A 17,067-nucleotide genomic window follows, 5' to 3' on the forward strand; every position below is an offset into this window, starting at 1 on the left:
TTATTGGAGGGAATTTTATATTTCCATAGATGGTTGATGTTCCTCTATAAGGTGCGTTTGAACTTCAAGCAAAATGAGTCAAACACCTGTAATATTTCGTAACAAACACTGTGTTTTACCTTGGAACGTAGCTTCACGTGTTCAGATCAATATGCAGTGTTTTGACTGGAAGATCCGTCAACATGAGCCCTTACCTTTTGTTGGGTGTGATGATGCAAAGTTGAACGCTTTAGACTTGGATGCTCTCTGTCTGAATGGTCTTCTGAACAATGGATTGATTGTTTTTCAGGGATGGTCCTGGTACGGAGCGAGAACGGGCAGCTGTTGATGATCCCCCAGCAGGCGCTGGCCCAGATGCAGGCTCAGGTTCAAGCACAGGCTCAGTCCCAGGCCCAGGCTCAAGCCCAAGCCCAGGCACAAGCCCAGGCCCAGAATGCAATGGTTACTCGGCCTGCAACGCCCCACCACCGCCCCATCAGTGCAGATCTCCACAGTCCAGGTATGGTGATGATTATAAATGATGCATATACTGTTCATGTGCTCTAAATGGAGGGATTCCTGTAGTCCTGTAGTGGATTCTGTAGTCAACTGTTAACAATTTCCAACTGTATAAGCTGTAGTTTCTTACATACATTTGCTCAGCGATTTTGTGCTTTGCTGGTTGTCATTTCTTAGTATTCATGTATGGACGCAAGAGTTTGTAGACCACTAAAATCAGTGTGCATTTTCATGCTAGCTCTGTACCTAAGGGGTCCATTTCTAAACCTTCTCTGTGCAAATGCCTCAAGCAATTCACACAGCAGTCACAAATAATCACCGTGTTCCTAGTCTTGTTAGCTACATCTAATGACCATAATATGATGTTTTCTTAGTTGAGCTGTTTCAGGAAAATACCACATTACGGCCAGTAGATGGAACTGACCATCATAGAAAATAAACATTATGCACACAATACGGGGATTATTTGTGACATCTATGCTTGAGGCAATCACACAGCAAATTTTTAAATCAATTGACCTTTTAAGTGTTAACTTCAGGTCCACATGCCCCCCCCCCATGCTGCTTCATAACTACACAGTCTTGTAGAAGTGCAGGAACAGAGCCTGCATCTGATTGGTGCTCTGATTCACAGATGGGTTTGGTGTCCAACCAAAGAGTGGGTCCTGTCAGACAGAAAAGCTGATTGGCTGCCCTGCCTTGCACAGGACCTGTCCTTGGCTGCGGTGGAGAGGCAGGAATAGCAGGTAAACCCATAAGTAAGGATGAGCTCCGGCTAGTTTGCACACTCCACGTGCAGAGCCCGCCAGGAAGTCGGCACGGCGCTGGGCTAATCACAGGCAGGGAGACATTTCCTGATCTCTGCAGCCGCGCACCGGGACAACGTCTCACTGCCTGTGATTAGCGCTCCGCAGTGCCGACTTCCTGGCGGACTCTGCACGTGGGCTGTGCGAACAAGCCTGAGCCCATCCTTACCCATAAGGAAGGGCTGCTCTTGGCACCAAATGTGTAGATAAAGACTCTTCTCTCACCTGATCTACACTTTCCTGGAGTTGGCCCTTGGTCGTTCCTTTAAAAAAATAAAGTTTGGTCTGGAGTTGAACTTCAATTTTGTCATAGCAGATTTTTTTTTTTTTTATGGTAGAACTAAAAGCCTTTTTTTTTTTTTTTTTTTTTATAGAGTGGAGAGGGATTAGAACACCTGTCAGTTTTTATTTCTGTCTGTGCCCCTGTTAGGGAGATTCCCCCTCTCTATTTGTCCTGTTTACCGTTATTGAAAGTGAAAGAAAATCACAAATTTTGGGTTGTCCGTTGCCCCCAGAAAAGTAATAGAGGGGAAATCTTCCAATGGGGGGAAACTAGTTCTTGTGGCCTGGGGTGTCCCCAAGGGATTCCTTAAATTTGCAGGGATTTCCTCTCACTTCCTGTTTGGCTATGGGACAGGAAGTGAAGTTATATCTCCCCAATGGGAGACAGATGACAAAAAAAAAAAAAAAAAAAAATTGTCTCACAAATTTAATCCGAGGCAATGACTTGGTATTTTGGACAGCTATTTTATCTAAGAGAAATTCCCAAAACATGGCCTATTGGGGGTACTTGAGGACAGGGTTGAGAACCACTGCTCTAGAGCAGGGGTAGGCAACCTGGGGCCCTCCAGCTGTTGTAGAACTACATTTCCCATGAGGCATTGCAAGGCTGGCAGTTACAATTACTCCTAGAGACATGATGGGACTTGTAGTTCTCCAACAGCTGGAGGGCCCCAGGTTACCTACCCCTGCTCTAGAGCAGTGTTTCTCAACTCCAGTCCTCAAGGCACCCCAACAGATCATGTCTTCAGGCTCTCCATTATTTTGCACAGTGGATTTAATCAGTTTCACTGCCTTAGTAATTACCACAGCCGTTTCATCTGAGGGAAATCCTGAAAACATGACCTGTTGGGAGGACTGGAGTTGAGAAACGCTGCTCTATAGGGAGGTGCTATTTGTCAGCACACACATGTTAAACATAAAATAAATCTGGTGCAGCAAATGAACAGTTTTTATAATAAATCCCAATGAGTGTTCCCTGAAAATGCACGGCTTACCTTTTTTTTTTTTTTTTTTTTTATTGGGCAGGAGAGAACGCTGACACAGCAGGTGATCTATAAATACTGATCGCTCTATGATGCAAATTAGCTTAGCAAAAATAATAAGCCGTCAAACACCTGTTGTATTTTTCACTGCCTGGGATTTTATTTCTCATTCCTTTCTCGCTCTCTGGCCTGCAGTCCCCCGGTGCACCTTTGATGGCGCGGCAGGTTACGCCAACTACCATCATCAAGCAAGTATCTCAGACGCCAACGACTGTGCAGCCCACCACCACACTACAGAGGCCCCCTGTTGTACAAGTAAGTACCCCACATGATTCACCATCTTAACCCAAGCCCATGTATCCACGGCAGGGATCTGGGGGGGCTGCTATTGTCATACCCAGCGTATGAGTGCTTTGCTGTGTTCATTCATATCCTGGGGACAGCATTATGATGTCATCTACAACTGAATCCTTACTGGTCATGGCTTTATCAACAGCAGCCAATCACAAGAAGCATCTAATAGGTTTCATTGACTTATAAGGGGTGATTTACTAAAACTGGAGAGTGCAAAATCTGGTGCGGTAGTGCATGGTAGCCAGTCGGCTTCTAACTTCAGCTTGTTCGATTTAAGCTTTGACATAAAACCTGGAAGCTGATTGGTTTCTATGCAGAGCTGCATCAGATTTGACACACACCAATTTTAGTAAATCCACCCCTATTGTGTCCTAGACTGACGTTTGGAGAACTAAACAATAATGCATTTTGATGCCCTCATTCCCCATATTGTTTCAGTATTGGTGTTCTCTTGTCAAGCTGTTGGTTGGCGGCTCCTGATGACATCACAATTCTGCTATGCACATGTTATGACTTGTTGATGTCTATTCGTCATTTTCCCCAATTTTTAATTTATTTTTTGTTGCAACAACCATCATTCTGTCATGGATCACTCTGCATGACCATCCGATCTCATAAATCATACCAATCGGTCAGAAAAGACTTCGCTCCGTGCATAGCTAGGACCGAGGGAGAGAGAAGATTACATAGACGCGCTGAGACTCCCACCTAGTGGTCATTTAGCAGAATTTCAGCATGAGGATGTAGAAAAGATTTCACTTTTAGTTAGTTAAATTTTTTTGAATCATTTTTTTTATTTTGGTCTCCTGCCTGCTTTTTTTTTTTTTTCTGGTTATGTTAAGTGATTAAGATATGTCACATACGATTAAATATCAGATTATCTGTCTGACATTCAAGCACCCCCCCCCCCCCCCCCCCCCCCAATGAGAAAAGTAATGGGGTTTTTTCAGCTCCTTATATTTTATGGGAGTTTTATAGATGAATATCATAGAGTCATGTATGAATAATCTGTATCTTCCTCTGTCATTCAGACCCTCTAAACAAAGTTGCATTAAAAGCTACCAAAAGCATATGTCAGGGCAAAATAGAGAAATCGTGTACATTCAGTACGTGATCATTTCCACGTGTCTCATTCCGGTTAAATATCCTGCAAGTAAAAAAAAATACCTGTTGATCTTGGACCTTGCACCTGGCTTCTAATTTCCTGTCGTGGCCTGCTTTTGCTACACTGAAACTACAAGGAAGAGTGTCATCCCTTGCCAGCTGTCATTTACTGAACTACAGACACCTCCCCTGTAGTTCAGTAAACTAGGTGCTTTGTAGACCAAGGGAAGAAGTCACAGGGCCAAGATTCATTGGGGTTCATTTACTAAATATATACTGTGCACTGCAAGTGCAGTTGCTCCAGAGCTTGGTAAATGAGGTAAAGCTTCACTTTGCAAAGAATACCCAATCACATGCAAGGAAAATAAAAAAAAATAGCATTTTTGCTTGCACAAGATTGAAAGATGGAAGTCGGCAGAGCTTCCCCTCATTTTACGAAGATCTAGAGCAGTGGTCTCCAAATTGCAGCCCTTTGCTTGCTTTTATTCGGCCCTTGGGGCAATCCCCCCCCCCCCCCCACTGTCACAAACTGTAGGGCATAGTTTCTGCCACTGACACCGACCATGGAACACTATTCCTCCCACTGATACCAATGATGGGGCACCATTCCTCCCACTGATACCAATGATGGGGCACCATTCCTCCCACTGATACCAATGATGGGGCACCATTCCTCCCACTGATACCAATGATGGGGCACCATTCCTCCCACTGATACCAATGATGGGGCACCATTCCTCCCACTGATACCAATGATGGGGCACTATTCCTCCCACTGACACCAGTGATGGGGCACTATTCCTCCCACTGACACCAGTGATGGGGCACTATTCCTCCCACTGACACCAGTGATGGGGCACCATTCCTCCCACTGACACCAGTGATGGGGCACCATTCCTCCCACTGACACCAGTGATGGGGCACTATTCCTCCCACTGACACCAATGAAGGGCCATTATTTACGTGCCACCGACACCAGGACAATGTCTACTTCCACTGGGCACAGTCCGGCCCCCCTAAAGTCTGAAGGACAGTAAACTGGCCCTTTGTTTAGAAACTTTGGAGACCCCTGATCTAGAACAACTGTATTTTGCAGTGCACAGTATATTTGCCTTATTAATTATGAAGGACGGCTTTGAATTTCAAGCATGATCAACAGGATTTTTTCGCATTTATGGACAGATCCGACAATTTTTAGACAAAGAGTTAGGGCTTCCAACAATGCTTTCGTTGGCATGTACCATCCTGTCCCACAGATTGCCACACCCACCATTAATTGTGTGGTTATTGCAAGGACAGAAAGTGAGAGAAAGTCGCCCCCCCCAATGTGGTCACAGGGAGAAATGAAAACTTAAACTTTACAGAAATTTCCACTGTGCCCAAAACTATAAAATAAATAAATTTGGCCTCAAGTCCATTTTAAACGCCCTTTGCATTCGATTTTAGAATGTGTGTGGCAGCCATATTGCCTCGTTTCCACTGAGCGGATCAGTTCGGGTTGGTACAGTTTGAATGGCCTACAATGGTCCGGTCTATTCTGGTGAGTGTTTCCACTGCAAGTGGGACCACAAGGGGCCATACAGGATTTAGAAAAAATGCCTCAGCATAGCACAGCAGAGGGTTTTCTGTCAGCCAATCAGTGGAATGTATTGTAGCTCCGCCCTAACTGAACCGTTCCATTTTCTATGGCCCCACATCTGAAGCAGGATACTGAATGGAGCGGTTCGGTTCGGTTGTATGGGCCACTTTCATAATGGAAACACCCAAAATAGCGTACCACACCGAACTGATCCGCTCAGTGGAAACGAGGCAATAGATGTCTTATGGGAGGTAGCAGACCTCTCTGCCTTTGCATTGTAGATGTTGACACCGGAGAGGACACTTGCACAGCCCTTACACGGGTGTGGATCTTGATGATTTCTGGATACTTGAAACCAGCCTTTCCCAATCATTACCCCAGAGGAATCCTTGAAAGAAATTTCAGGTCTCTGGAACCTCTAGTAAGATTGGTCGTTCACGGGTTCGTAAGAAAATGGCTCTAATATAGGTGGTAGTAATTGAGAAGAATGCCCCCCTTACAGTGATGGCCAGAATTACTTTCTTGCAGTCATGCCACCTGCTCTGCCAGTGGCATTGGACCTGGCACTAAGCAGGCACCATCAGATGGGAGGGGAGTTAGCCACACCTCAAGGAACCACTAGCTACCTCTGGAGGAACCCTGGTTGAGAATGGCTGCTTTAAAACATTCCAGCATAGACATCAGGAATTCTCAGCATAACTCTCTATATTGCAAAAGGCCATTTAAAAAGCTCCTGGCCTTCCCCATTGCTGGCCCACGGCTCTTGGCAGGTATTATGGTGTATATGAGGATAAAGAGAGGGCATATAAAGTCAGGTATTAGATAATTATAGTGGCTTTGTTTTAATGCAGATAGGGCTTTTTAAATGAAGAGTTGGATTACACGTGTCTTTTATTAACCACATTTCCAAAAAAAAACACTAAACCGCTCATAAATTTTACTTTTACATTTTTTTTTTTTTTTTTTGCCAGTGTTGTGTTTTCTAAGTTGGCACCATTGTTCATTACCCACCTGGCCTGTTTTTAACACTTTTTTTAGGGAGGCCTTTATTGATTTCTGTGTACCGCCAGCCGAGAAGCGGCAGGGTGCCCGCCAGCCAGTTATAATGTCCGTGTTGTCTCTCCTGCACAGAATCAGATAGTGCTCGGCAGCACGGCGCAAACTGCCACTTTGGGGACAGCGTCGGCCGTCCAGACTGGAACCCCGCAGAGAGCGGTGCAAGGAACTGCTACCCCAGCGACAGCCACCACGGTACAGCGCCCCTGAGCGTCCTGAGACTGGCACCATCTAACAAGATGGTGCCTTGTATAGGTTTCTGTAGGATTGGGAATATGCTGCATAGGTGCATTTTAGGGAGACGCAACTGGACCTTACCAGACCTTGATATAAATTTTTAGGTTGCTTGCTCATTTTGTTTCTGAAAAATAGCCCACTGCAAATTGGAGCAGACACAAAAACGAATATAACGAATATCGATTTTAATAGTGCAGCCTCTGAACTGCCGTGATTGGTCAATACTGGAGCTCTGAGTGAAGCTATAGGACAGGTATTGACATGAAAAGATAATACAAGCAGTGGCAGGAATTATGGGAAAACTGAGACTTCTGGAGTGCTCCTTGACAAAATAAGGTTTTGCTTGTAACAAACTTAAGTTCCAACCCAAATTGGGTCCATTTTTAAATAAAAGCTCTGCCTGCTTAGATCTTTGTAATGCTGACCTGAAATGTACAGTCTATCTTAAGCTGGCCATACATATGGCAATCTGTGTATTCACCTTTAGATTTCCAGCAACTATATGTTGTGTGAGGGCCTACCTGATTATATTATATTTTATATTATGAATTATAAATGCATTATTGGGGAAGTCAACTTGCACTACATATGTGTTTGTCAATTCAAAGGTGATTGTGTAGGGTTTTGGATTGGGATGTGTAAATCTATGCCTCTGAGGGCCAGTGTCGATGGGCTTAGAACCACAAATGCAGCATACTTCTCGGATCATTCAGGATTCATTGCAGTTGATCACCTACTAGCTTGTTCTGGATCTCCTCCTGACTTGCTTTGACATGCTCTCAAGCTGCTTTTGAATTCCCTCTATAGATGGAGAAGCAAACTAAAGCCCATTGACACTTGCCCTAAATGTGACCGCTCTGCTTTCTGGTTTATAATCCTACGCTGTAGCTGTAATTGTAATTATAACGCCCCTAATGCAGTTTGCACACCTGGCCCTTCATAGTTCTACCCTCCATGGAGACCAATGTTCTTACAGGCGTCAATACGCGCTTGGCAATGATGCATCTCTGGCACTGTGTTTTATATTGGGCGTGCCCAGAGCTTAGTTTAAAAGTGTGTGTATATATGTAAAGAAATGGTGATCAGCTGTTGGAGGTTCTTCAGTGGTATCATGGAGTGGTTCTTGCAGCCCCCTGTCTAACCACATTAGGTATGTCTATTTCCAGGTCACTCTGCATTACCTTATATCATGCGTAGGTGGTGCTCTAGGTAAGATCTATAATTGTAGATCCCTGTTATAGAAAACCCCAGACTCCAGGATTCCTTAGTGTAGTCACAAGGAACCAAATAAAATATTCCCAGTTTTCCTGGAAATTCTCTTCAATATAATACTCCATATTCTTGAAAGTGCAGCCTGTGGTGTCATGTGGAATTTCGGAGATCTCAGGCTGACGTTATAAACATGACTATTGAACAGACAGGTCCTCCGTGATGGAACTATATGTAGATGAAGGGGCAAAATTATCATTAAATGTTTTTATGCAGCAGAGCCATTCCCTGGAAGGGACATCAAGTGCAAAGAAATAAAACACTTAATTTTTTTTTTGTTTTTTTTTTAAACACAATGGCTTGAACATGCACTGTAATTTAATATTTCTTGTATTCTTCAGGAAACCATGGAAAATGTGAAGAAATGTAAGAATTTTTTATCCACGCTCATAAAACTGGCCTCATCGGGTAAACAGTCTTCAGAGACGGCAGCTAACGTTAAAGAGCTAGTACAGAATCTGCTGGTAAGTGGTCATTCTGTTGTGCCCCTTTTTACTATGACATCCCCTTTCTGTTGTCCATGTTTCCCTTCTCAGCCCAATGTCTCTATTCTTTTGTTCATGTTCTTTCTCAGTTTGACACCCCCTTTGTGTTGGCCATGTGTCCTTTCTCAGCCCAGTGTCTCTCTATACTGTTGTCCAGGTATCCTTTCTCAGCCTGATATCTCTATACTGTTGTCCATGTGTCCATTCTCAGCGTCACGCTATCTGTGTCCATTCTCAGCGCAATGTCCCCATTCTGTTGTCCTTGTGTCCATTCTCTGCCCAATGTCCCCATTCTGTTGTCCTTGTGTCCATTCTCTGCCCAATGTCTCCATTCTGTTGTCCTTGTGTCCATTCTCTGCCCAATGTCTCCATTCTGTTGTCCTTGTGTCCATTCTCTGCCCAATGTCTCCATTCTGTTGTCCTTGTGTCCATTCTCTGCCCAATGTCTCCATTCTGTTGTCCTTGTGTCCATTCTCTGCCCAATGTCTCCATTCTGTTGTCCTTGTGTCCATTCTCTGTCCAGTGTTTCCATTCTGTTGTCTGTCAGTTCTCTGCCCAATGTCTCCATTCTGTTGTCCTTGTGTCCATTCTCTGCCCAATGTCTCCATTCTGTTGTCCTTGTGTCCATTCTCTGTCCAATGTCTCCATTCTGTCATGTGCACTTTCTCAGTGTGATGTCTCCATTCTATTTTCCATGTGTCCTTTTGCCTTCTAACCTTTACTGAGAGAAAAATGAGGAAAACCATTACTGACCTTCTGAAAATGCTAGCTGCCTGACTGGCCCTGACTTTAATACACCCCTAGCCTCAGATTCAGAACAAGCACACAGATGGGGAATGTCATTGAAGTTGGAGCTTTGCATACTTCAACATGACAGCCAGCAAGCTAGTAATTTCAGCAGTGGCAGCTTATGTACTTTTCAGTTCAGGTTTATTTTAAAAATGTTGTTGCGGTTTATGTATCTGTTCTAAAGTCTCACTCTTCTGGCTGCACATTACAGCCCTAAAGGCCTTCTATAGGGCTGTTTTTTTAAGGCAGGAGATACAGCCCTATTGAAATCTATGGGGCTATAAAGTGCTGGTGAGGCCGGGGCACTACACATAAGAGAGCTGATGGGGTCAATATTTGTGATTGATGGCTCCTAGGCATTCAATTGTCTGCTCATAGGAAGGACCTAAACCCAGGAAAGATAATGGGGGTCATTGCATGTGATTGACAGCTGCAAAGCAAATGCTGTGTGTGCAATGAATGTCCCCAAACAGAGGTACACCAGCACATAGTTTAAAAAAACAAATTTAGCATGAGTTTAAAGCTGCTGAATTATTTTCTCACCCTCCTAGCAAAGGTGTGACGATCGTTACCATCTTTGATGTTTGAAAGAAACCCGGTGATGTAACTGCTTACATTTTGTTGGATGCTCTTCACCTAGTGCGAATATCAGTAGCAATTACATATAAACTCTTTTTTTCCGCAGGATGGGAAAATTGAAGCAGAGGATTTCACCAGTAGATTATACAGAGAACTGAACTCTTCACCTCAACCTTACCTTGTGCCTTTCTTAAAGGTAAGAACACTCTGGCCACCCTAGGCCTGGTGTACTTTGTTGGTGCACTCCGACACAGGTGAACTTGTCCCTCTATGAAATACTAATGGCACAGCATGGAGGAGATTTACTGAAACTGGAGCACACAGAGTCTGGTGCAGCTGTGCATTGAGAGCAGGCCTGCTGTTAGAAATCACGAGGCCCCATACAGCCTACCTGACACCCCTCCCCCCCCCCCCCCCCCCCCCCTGCTGAAAGTGACTGCGGACATATACAGTAAGTTTCAGCCCCTTTTCTCTGTAGCCTCAGCTGCACAGATGAATGAATAAGAAGCGCTCTGAGGCTTCTTTCTCATTCACATGCTGAAGCATAGTAAACACTATTTACTGTGATTCACGAACTGAAGCATCTTAAACTGTTTTTATGCTTCAGTGATAAATGGACAAATGATTGATTTGGTACCGATCACTCACTGTGTTAATTCAGAAAAGGAAGGGGCCAGTAAATCAGATGTTTACTGGCCCCTTCCCCCACTCTCCATCTTGAAACATCCTCTTGTGTTCCTGCAGCAGCTGCCGATAGAAGGGCAGAGGAAAGTGGCAAGCAGGGGGCAGCGGACCGGACAGCAGATGGAAGAGGTGCATGTGCTAGAGCGAATCCCCCTGCAGTGCAACCGGAGGGAGAATCGGGAGGAGAAGCTGGCAGCCTTTCAAGGGGAGACCAAAGAGGATCGGTGTCTGCAGTAGAACAGTACAGCCAGCACTCCTGCTCAGCAGATGGGGCCCCCCTTTTTTGAACTGATGAGGCTCACGCCCAGTATAGGAGAGCTGGCTGTACTGCCTTCTCAGCGGCCCTGATGACCAATCGCCTTCTATCTTCAGCTTGTTCAATGAAATTTTGACAATAAAACTTGGCAGCTGATTGGTTAATATGCAGAGCTGCACCAGATTCTGTGTACACCAGTTTTAGTAAATCTCCCCTAGTGATTCCAGTTCATGTTTCTGGTCGATGTGGTCAGTCCCCTAACTGTTACATTCTTCTTTTCATATATGTGATCCTATCCAGCATTGGGGAGATGGTGAAATGTCTGTATATGAAAAGTGAACTTGTCAGATCTTATGTTGACTTTTTATTTATTTTTTTTCCTAACAATATGTACAGTTTAGTTGGCTGTTCACTAGTTAAAGGCTTTAGAGCTCCCTACTGATTACTGACTTGGAAAGCGTGGCTTGCATTTGATTTCTGAGAGTTGACACTGCTGACTTTATTTTACATGGTGCATTATTTTTACATATCATCATAGAGGCAAACTAGAAAAAAAATCCATCATAAAAAATGAATCATTCAATGACAGTGGATGCAAATACCAGGTAGTCGTTTTTTTATTCAGTTAGAACATGTTAAATGTTTTATTGAAGTTTGCAAAACAGTTACATGATAGAAATTACTATGGGGAATATTAGTATCGGAGCAGTATGGTGTAACACTCCAATGCGTGTGTAGCGCGCACACACACACACAAAAAAAAAAAAATTAAATTAGGGAAGGCATATTTAACACCAAGGAGAAACGCTAAGGCCCTATTTGCACTTAGTGATTTGGAATCATGGACAGATTCTTTGGGATTCTGCTTGCGATTCCAAATACAGTGGCAATTGCCGCAAAATGTGCGACGTGTCTGGATGTCTTTTTATTTTAAATGGCACCATGAACACGGTGCAATTTTGCCGCACTACAATTGCAGCAAAACACTTCTTTAAAATGTGAAGTTTGTCACCCAAAAAAGGAGCAGGAGCTGTTAATGGGTGACAAACGCGCATTGAAGTGAATGGGCTGCCCTATGCATGACACACGGGATTCAGTGATTATCACTCACACAAAATTGCGAGTTGGCACGCAAGTTCCCGCTATGTGAACTGTGAATGGGGCATAACATGCTACAGTAACATTCTGTAAAGGGCATATAGGTTGTGGGTTACTGAAAAGTGAAGGAGACTTTCCCAGTCTTGGGCTCGGTTCACACCAATGCGTATTTTTCATTCTTTTTGCAGAAATCCAGGACATTATTTTTTACATGGGTTCCTATGGAACACGTTCCCATCAATGCCTTTTTGTGCCTCTGCGTTTTTGGAAAGGGTCAAGGACTTTTTTTAAATGCAAAATGGTGCTTTTTTGGTTCAAAAGACTTCAATGGAGAAGCATGTAGTGCATGTTTACCGTGATTTAGCCTCGATTTGCGTTTTTTTTTTTAATCTGCCCAACAACAAATTTGTCAAAAAAAGCCTTTTAATGCAGCAAAAGCACTGTACAAACACTCAAAAGCAAACTGCATAGGTGTGAATGGAGCCGTAGCTGATCCTGAATAGAAAAGTGAGCCAAGAGAAGGGAATGGAGGAGAGAGGGGCCTTACATGAAAAAAGGAGTATTGGGGGGGGGGATAGAGGCAAGAATGGAGGGGGGAAAAAGTGGGTAAGAGGAGGAAGGACATAGAGTTGAACCTTGCAGTACACTGTAGGCATTATTGACTCTGGGGGAGATTTACTAAAACTGACGCACACAGAATCTGGTACAGCTCTGCATATTAGCCAATCGGCTTCTTACTTCAGCTTGTCCAATTAATGATCAAGACACAGGAAAATGCTCTATAGGAGAGCTGGGATTTTTTAGTTGCCAATAACTTGGGTCACAACATTTTAATAAAAATCAATCCATTTATTCATATATTGTATGTTAAAAAAAACACATATAGAGACTAAGAAAATATAAAAAAAAAATTATATCATTTCATGTTTGATATCCACATTACCAATTAGTTACAATTGCTTGTCATGGCACAATAATCCCAACACGTTTCGCCATTTTAAGCGGCTTCTTCAGGAGATATATGCTAGCACACCAATTTCAAGAATAGTTATGCAAACACTGATGCAAAACTATTCCTAACCTTTATATCCTCCCTATATAAGCTGGAGGATATAAAGGTTAGGAATAGTTTTGGATCAGTGTTTGCATAACTATTCTTGAAATTGGTGTGCTAGCATATATCTCCCGAAGAAGCCGCTTAAATGGCGGAACAAGTCGAGATTGTTGCACCATGACAAGCAATTATAACCACTTCGTAATGCATGCAGCCGAGAAACCAAAACTCAAACCCGATTCTCAGTCTAGTAGCCATTCAGGCTGTAGTTTCATATACTTGCAATAGGGGCTCTGTCCACCACGTCTGTGCCTGTCGCGGCCCCCCCGCCGACACCAATCCAATGTTCAATTAAGCTTTGACAATCAAACCTGGAAGCTAATTGGTCACTGTGCAGAGCTGCGCCAGACTCTGTGCCCCGGTTTTAGTAAATCTCCCCCCCCCCTGTGCATCAATCCTAGCAGACCATATTTTGTCAAACTTTTTCAATTTCTGCTTTTGTAGGTAACTTTTGTATAAGGGCGGCTCCTGATTAACAGCAGCACACTAGGTAGATTTTGTAGGAAGAGTAGGGACTTTCCTGTGTATGAGAATTTCTCGTCTTGCATAAAAGGTGACATAAGAGAGACAGCTTGCCATAGCAACCCAATACCACCTTTTCCATTATACCTAGCGAGAGGATCCAAATGCAAAAGGACTTCACAGGTCCTATTAAGGACCTCAACTACTGAAACCCAGAAAGGTCAGATTAGAGGACTGGCTGTCTTTTAACGCAACACCGATAAATTAATTTGGACTCTCATCCTTTGCTGTGGCGCTCCTTCCATATATGCACGTCTTTTTCCAGATTAAAGGAGAGGATCACACCATATGTAGTAGGTAAGTCACCCTTGCCTGCTTTTGTAATTCACCAAATAGAGGAGATGGAGAAGGATAACTGGTGACTCCGGTGCCAGTGTCTATGATGTGGAGCTGTGATGTTAGCAGCAAGCTGGAAGTAGAATGAATGATAGCTGTTCTGTGTGGCAGGACTAAAATTTCATTTTCATAACGGATAAAAGTAGAGTTGGGCTTTAACCTATTGGCCAGGTATTGCCATAGTCCCTCGTTCAAAAGGGTTAATGCCTTTGTACAAGGCTTTGACATTGTCCTTTTGTAAATGTTTTTTTTTTTTTGTATATTCTGTCCCAAAGATACCCATTGCATAATACAGACTTGGTGATATCACTTCTACCTGTTTTTGTTTCTACAGAGGAGCCTCCCTGCCTTGCGCCAGCTGACCCCTGACTCGGCAGCCTTTATCCAGCAGAGTCAGCAGCAGCAACCGGCCGCCCAGGCCACGACGGCCCTCACCGCAGTCATGCTGAACAACCCTGCACAGCGAACAGCTGGCAAGACCACTGCCACCGTCACAAATACATTACAACAGCCTGTCATCAGCCCCGCACAACATGCACATTCTAAACCCGGCCAACCAACCCCACTGGTGAGTCCCTTCTCAGAAGCCAATTTCATAGTACATAGTTAAATAGTCGTTAAGGTTGAATAAAGACACCAGTCCATCCAGTTCAACCTGTGGTGTATGTGCATGCATGTGTTTTTTGTCAATAGTAATTCCAATATCCCTGTATGTTGCGATTTAAATTCAAAATACTAACCACAACATACAAAGCCATTCACAACTCTGCCCCGAGCTACATCACCAACCTTTTCTCCAAATATCACCCAAACCGTCCTCTCCGCTCAAGACCTCCTACTCTCAAGCTCCCTCGTCTCCTCCTCCCATGCTCGTCTCCAGGATTTCTCCAGAGCCTCTCCCTTCCTCTGGAGTTCGCTACCTCAGCCTGTCCGGCTATCCCCTACTCTTGCTACCTTCAGGCGATCCCTGAAATCTCATCTCTTCAGGAAAGCCTAATCACGTCTCCAACTAATGTTCTACCACTTCCATCAGCTCATTCCCCACAGTTACAACCTTTTGTACCGCCTCCCCCACCCTATTGGATTGCACTTTAAAACATCCGAGTAGAGGTCACCTTTTTAAATGTTGGATCAGCTGCAATCCACCAGATGATTATGGAATAACCTCACCTGTAACCTATACTAATGTAGTTTTCTGTGCATTTACCGCTCCTTTATTCAGGTTATCCAGCAGGCACATAAAGCTGGGGCTGTTGTACGACACCAACAGGTCACATTGACCCAAACGCCCATGGTAGCACTTAGACCGCCTCAAAGCCGAATTATGCTCACCACTCCACAACAGATACAGCTAAACCAGCTGCATTCAGGTGAGTCTGACACAAAGAGGGAGGTGTGATGTGCGGTGTTACCGGTGTATGCAAACATGATGAGGTATATTGTTGTTGATGGATCTTTGTGATTGAGACATGACTAAGGCAGGACATAGATGGTGCGATTTTCTTTCCTGCAACCACGGGTTCGGGGAAAGAAAATTGCTTGATTCCCCTATCAACACTGTCTGTGTTGATGGGGGGATCCCTCAGAAGGAGCTATTGTGTTCTTCCATTGGGGGGGGGGGGGGGGAGCCGTCCCTGCCAGGAAAACACTGGTTATTGCTAGCGGCTATAGCCATTGGCAATAATAGCGTGTCAAATTTGACATGCTGGTTGCACCCAAGTATATTGATGAATTGCCTTGGGTACAGTCAGCCTGCCCATAGATGGTTCAAATCTCTGCCAGTCCCTGCTGGACCCGCCAAGATTTGAACCATCTATTGCCAGCTTTAGTGACGGATAAGATGAATGTGTGTGTGTCTTTAGACCTACAGGTGCATCTCAGAAACTTATAATATCATCAAAAAGTTTATTTCAGTAATTCAATTCAATTCAAAAAGTGAAACTCCTATATTTTATAATGGATTCATTACACACAGAGTGATATATTTCAAGCATTTCTTTCTTATAATTTTGATGATTATGGTTTACAGCTAGTGAAATCCTAAAATTCAGTATCTCAGAAAATTTGAATATTACAAAAGACCAATAAAAAAATGATTTGTAATACAGAAATGTTGGCTTACTGAAAAGTATGTCCATGACCATGTATGTCCTCAATACTTGGTCGGGGCTCCTTTTTCATGAATTACTGCATTAATGCGGCGTGGCATGGAGGCGATTAGCCTGTGGCACTGCTGAGGTGTTATGGAAGCCCAGGTTGCTTTGATAGAGCCCTTCAGCTCATCTGAATTGTTGGGTCTGGTGTCTCATCTTTCTCTTGACAATACCCCACAAATTCTCTATGGGGTTTAGGTCAGTCAAGTTTGTTGGCCAATCAGTGATACCACGATCATTAAACCAGGTATTGGTGCTTTTGGCAGTGTGGTGGGCAGGTCCCAAGTCCTGCTGGAAAATGAAATCAGCATCTCCATAGAGCTGGTCAGCAGAGGGAAACATGAAGTGCTCTAGAATTCCCTGGCAGAGGGCTGCATTAACTTTGGACTTGATAAAACACAGTGGACCAACACCAGAAGATGACATGGCTCCCCAAATCATCAGTGATTGTGGAAACTTCCCACTGGACCTCATGCAACTTGAATTCTGTGCCTCTCCACTCTCCCTCCAGACTCTGAGACCTTGATTTCCAAATGAAATGCAAAATTTACTTTCATCCGAAAAGAGGACTTTGGAGCACTGAGCAATAGTTCAGTCCTTTTTTCTCCTTAGCCCAGGTAAGACACTTCTGACATGGTCTCTGGTTCGGGAGTGGCTTGACACAAGGAATGTGACAGTTGTAGCCCATGTCCTGGATATGACTGTGTGTGGTGACTCTTGAAGCACTGACACCAGCCATAGTCCACTCCTTGTGAATCTCCCCCAAATTCTTGAATGGCCTTTGCTTTACAATCCTCTGAAGACTGCGGTTATCTCTGCTGCTTGTGCACCTTTTTCTACCACACTTTATCTTTCCACTCAACTTTCCATTAATATGCTTGGA

The 17,067-nt window shown here is 43.9% G+C and overlaps 1 protein-coding gene across 1 annotated transcript in view; it reads left to right on the forward strand.

The window, feature by feature from the left end:
* The window catches only part of TAF4 (TATA-box binding protein associated factor 4), a gene marked incomplete in the record, with an annotated part of 77,189 nt that overhangs the window by 46,717 nt on the left and 13,405 nt on the right, over positions 1–17,067 (forward strand). Inside the window, 8 exon segments of the mRNA XM_073607531.1 lie at positions 290–459; positions 461–499; positions 2,765–2,884; positions 6,738–6,857; positions 8,510–8,632; positions 10,128–10,217; positions 14,366–14,599; positions 15,254–15,401. Coding sequence (XP_073463632.1) covers positions 290–459; positions 461–499; positions 2,765–2,884; positions 6,738–6,857; positions 8,510–8,632; positions 10,128–10,217; positions 14,366–14,599; positions 15,254–15,401 — 1,044 coding nt within the window.

Source organism: Aquarana catesbeiana, linkage group LG12 (genome assembly GCF_042186555.1).
Source record: "Aquarana catesbeiana isolate 2022-GZ linkage group LG12, ASM4218655v1, whole genome shotgun sequence".
Lineage (NCBI taxonomy): Eukaryota > Metazoa > Chordata > Amphibia > Anura > Ranidae > Aquarana > Aquarana catesbeiana.